Here is a 2502-nt window from a genome sequence, read left to right on the forward strand (position 1 = left end):
GGGTTGCATCTGGCACCAATAAAGGAGGAATTCAGACCCTAGCCCCGCGAACTCTCTCTGTGCACTGCCGTCTGGTACCCTCAAAGCACCTGTGGGGTGTGGCTGTCCAGGGAAGGAGGGTCCTGTCCTCCGGAGTCTAAGACCGTGGCCACGCCCAGCTGCCCTTTAAACCTGGGAAGCCAGCGGGGAGCTTCATCTGCCCACTTCCTCATCTGCTGCCCATCCCCTGGGCTCCCTGGGAGCTGGCTGCACCCCTGTCATCCACACAGCAAACATTCAGAGACCGTGGGGGGCTCACATGTCCCCCAGCTCCTTTCCCAGGGAGGCAGTGGTGAGGGGGCAAGGTTGTTGTTCTTCAGTCACTCAGTCGTGTCTGACTCTTTGCTATCCCATGGACTGCAGCGCACCAGGCTTTCCTGTCCTTCACCATCTCCCAGAGTTTGCTCAAACTCATGTCCACTGAGACAGTGATGCCATCCAACCATCTCATCCTCTGTCATCCCCTTCTCCTCCTGTCTTCAATCTTTCCCAGCATCAGAGTCTTTTCCAGTGAGTCAGTTCTTTGCATCAGGTGGCCAAAGGATTGGAGCTTCAACTTCAGCATCAGTCCTTCAATGAATATTCAGGGTTGATTTCCTTTAGGATTGACTGGTTTGATCTCCTTGCAGTCCAAGGGACTCTCAAGAGTCTTCAACATCACAGTTCAAAGGCACCAGTTCTTCAGCACTCAGCCTTTTTTATTGTCCAGTTCTCAGATCTGTACGTGAAAAACCATAGCTTTGACTATATGGACCTTTGTAGGTAAAGTGACGTTTTTTCTTAAAAACAGACCTCTCTGTTTTTCAATATGCTGTCTAGGTTTGTCATAGCTTTTCTTCCAAGGAGCAAGTGTCTTTTAATTTCATGGCTGCAGTCATTGTCCAGAGTGATTTTCAAGCCCAGGAAAATAAAGTCTCTCATTCTTTCCATTGTTTCCCCATCTATTTGCCATGAAGCGATGGGACCAAATAAGCAGGGTAACAATATACAACCTTGACGTACTCCTTTCCCAATTTTGAACCAGTCCATTGTTCCATATCTGGTTCTAACTTGCCTTTTGACCCGCATACAGGTTTGGCAGGAGGCGGATAAGGTGGTCTGGTATTCCCATCTCTTTAAGAATTTTTCCACAGTCCGCTGTGATCTGCACAGTCAAAGGCTTTGGTGTAGTCAATAAAGTGGAAGTAGATGTTTTTCTGGAACTCTCTTGCTTTTTCTATGATCCAATGGATGTTGGCAATTTGATCTTTGGTTCTTCTGCCTTTTCTAAATCCAGCTTGGACATCTGGAAGTTCTCGGTTCACGTACTCTTGAAGCCTAGCAAGGGGCAAGGACGGGGCAGGGAGGCTCAGCCAAGCAGGAAGAGGTGACAGGCAGGAGATGTCCCACAGGAGGCGGCTCCCCAGTGGAGGGAACTGAGCGTGACTCTCGGCCCTGTGTCCTGGCCCGCCGTCTGGCCGAGCGCCTTGACTACCCCGGGACCTGTGGGGCAGGGCCGGTGACGACAGCCCAAGAAGTGCCGGGGTTGCAGGAGGCCTTGGAGGACCAGCAGGCAGGGCTGCTCCACGAAGGTGTTTCAGGCCAGGAGGCGGGGGAGACGCCACCCCACGCCCCATCACAGCGGGCCCTTCTCCCCTTTGGGACCGCACCCACTGGTGCCTCCCAGCTACTGAGCCTAGGTGGCCAAGGAAACGGAGGCAGGATGCCTGGGGGCCTGGGCTAAGGTTCCTCACCAGGATGCCCCTCTGTTGGCACCCAGGGTGCCCCCCCAGAGCTGCCAGCTGTCCCTGGAACACTCCATCTCTGTCACTGTGGGCTCACCCAGCCTTGCCTGGAGGAAGCCAGCTTGTTTCTGGGACAGGTAGGGGAGTCCCTGGGACACAAATAACCTTTCCCTTCCCTAGAGGGTTGAGTACGGAGAGGAGGTAGGCCTGGACCTCACAGAGCTGACTCCCAGCACTGCGCCTGTTCATTCTGGCAGAGGAGCCCAGCAGGGGTGGGGTGGGGGAATACAGTGAGCACAGAAGCCAGTCCCCCTGACCGCTCAGTCCAAGCCCTGGTCCCCGCTTCCCCTGCCCGGCTGTGAGCTCCTCGGGGTCTGTGGGGTGAGCCCCGTCAGCCCGGATCTGGTCTCCCTCTCCTTGCAGTCAGAGGGGCCTGGCCGGCGGCCGACGGGGGCCCCCTTGGTGGAGGCCAGGCTTGCGGGTGGCGGTTGTAAAGGACCATAAAGTGGGGCGGCGCCTGGCGGGGCGAAGGTCACCCGGGAGGAGAAAGCGCCAGGCAGCACCCAGGTGGCTCAGCGGGTCCTGGACACCAGACGGGCTCGGACCCTCTGCGGGCCGCCCGCCACCACCGCCCAGATGGGGACTTGGGTCCTGCTGCTCCCGCTGCTGTTCGCGGCTGAGGCCCAGGCCCAGGCTCAGGGTACAGGCGTGGAGGGGAAGGGAGCTGAGCGGGGCGCGG

The 2502-nt window shown here is 57.0% G+C and overlaps 1 protein-coding gene across 1 annotated transcript in view; it reads left to right on the plus strand.

Annotated features, from left to right (window-relative positions):
• Positions 1–2217: 2217 nt before the first annotated feature.
• Positions 2218–2502, plus strand: part of CDHR5 (cadherin-related family member 5) — a gene marked incomplete at its 3' end in the record, with an annotated part of 6416 nt that continues 6131 nt past the window's right edge. The window contains exon 1 of the mRNA XM_010837248.1: positions 2218–2463. Coding sequence (XP_010835550.1) covers positions 2400–2463 — 64 coding nt within the window. The remainder of the gene's footprint in view (positions 2464–2502) is intronic.

Source organism: Bison bison, unplaced genomic scaffold, assembly GCF_000754665.1.
Source record: "Bison bison bison isolate TAMUID 2011002044 unplaced genomic scaffold, Bison_UMD1.0 scf7180017845796, whole genome shotgun sequence".
NCBI lineage: Eukaryota > Metazoa > Chordata > Mammalia > Artiodactyla > Bovidae > Bison > Bison bison.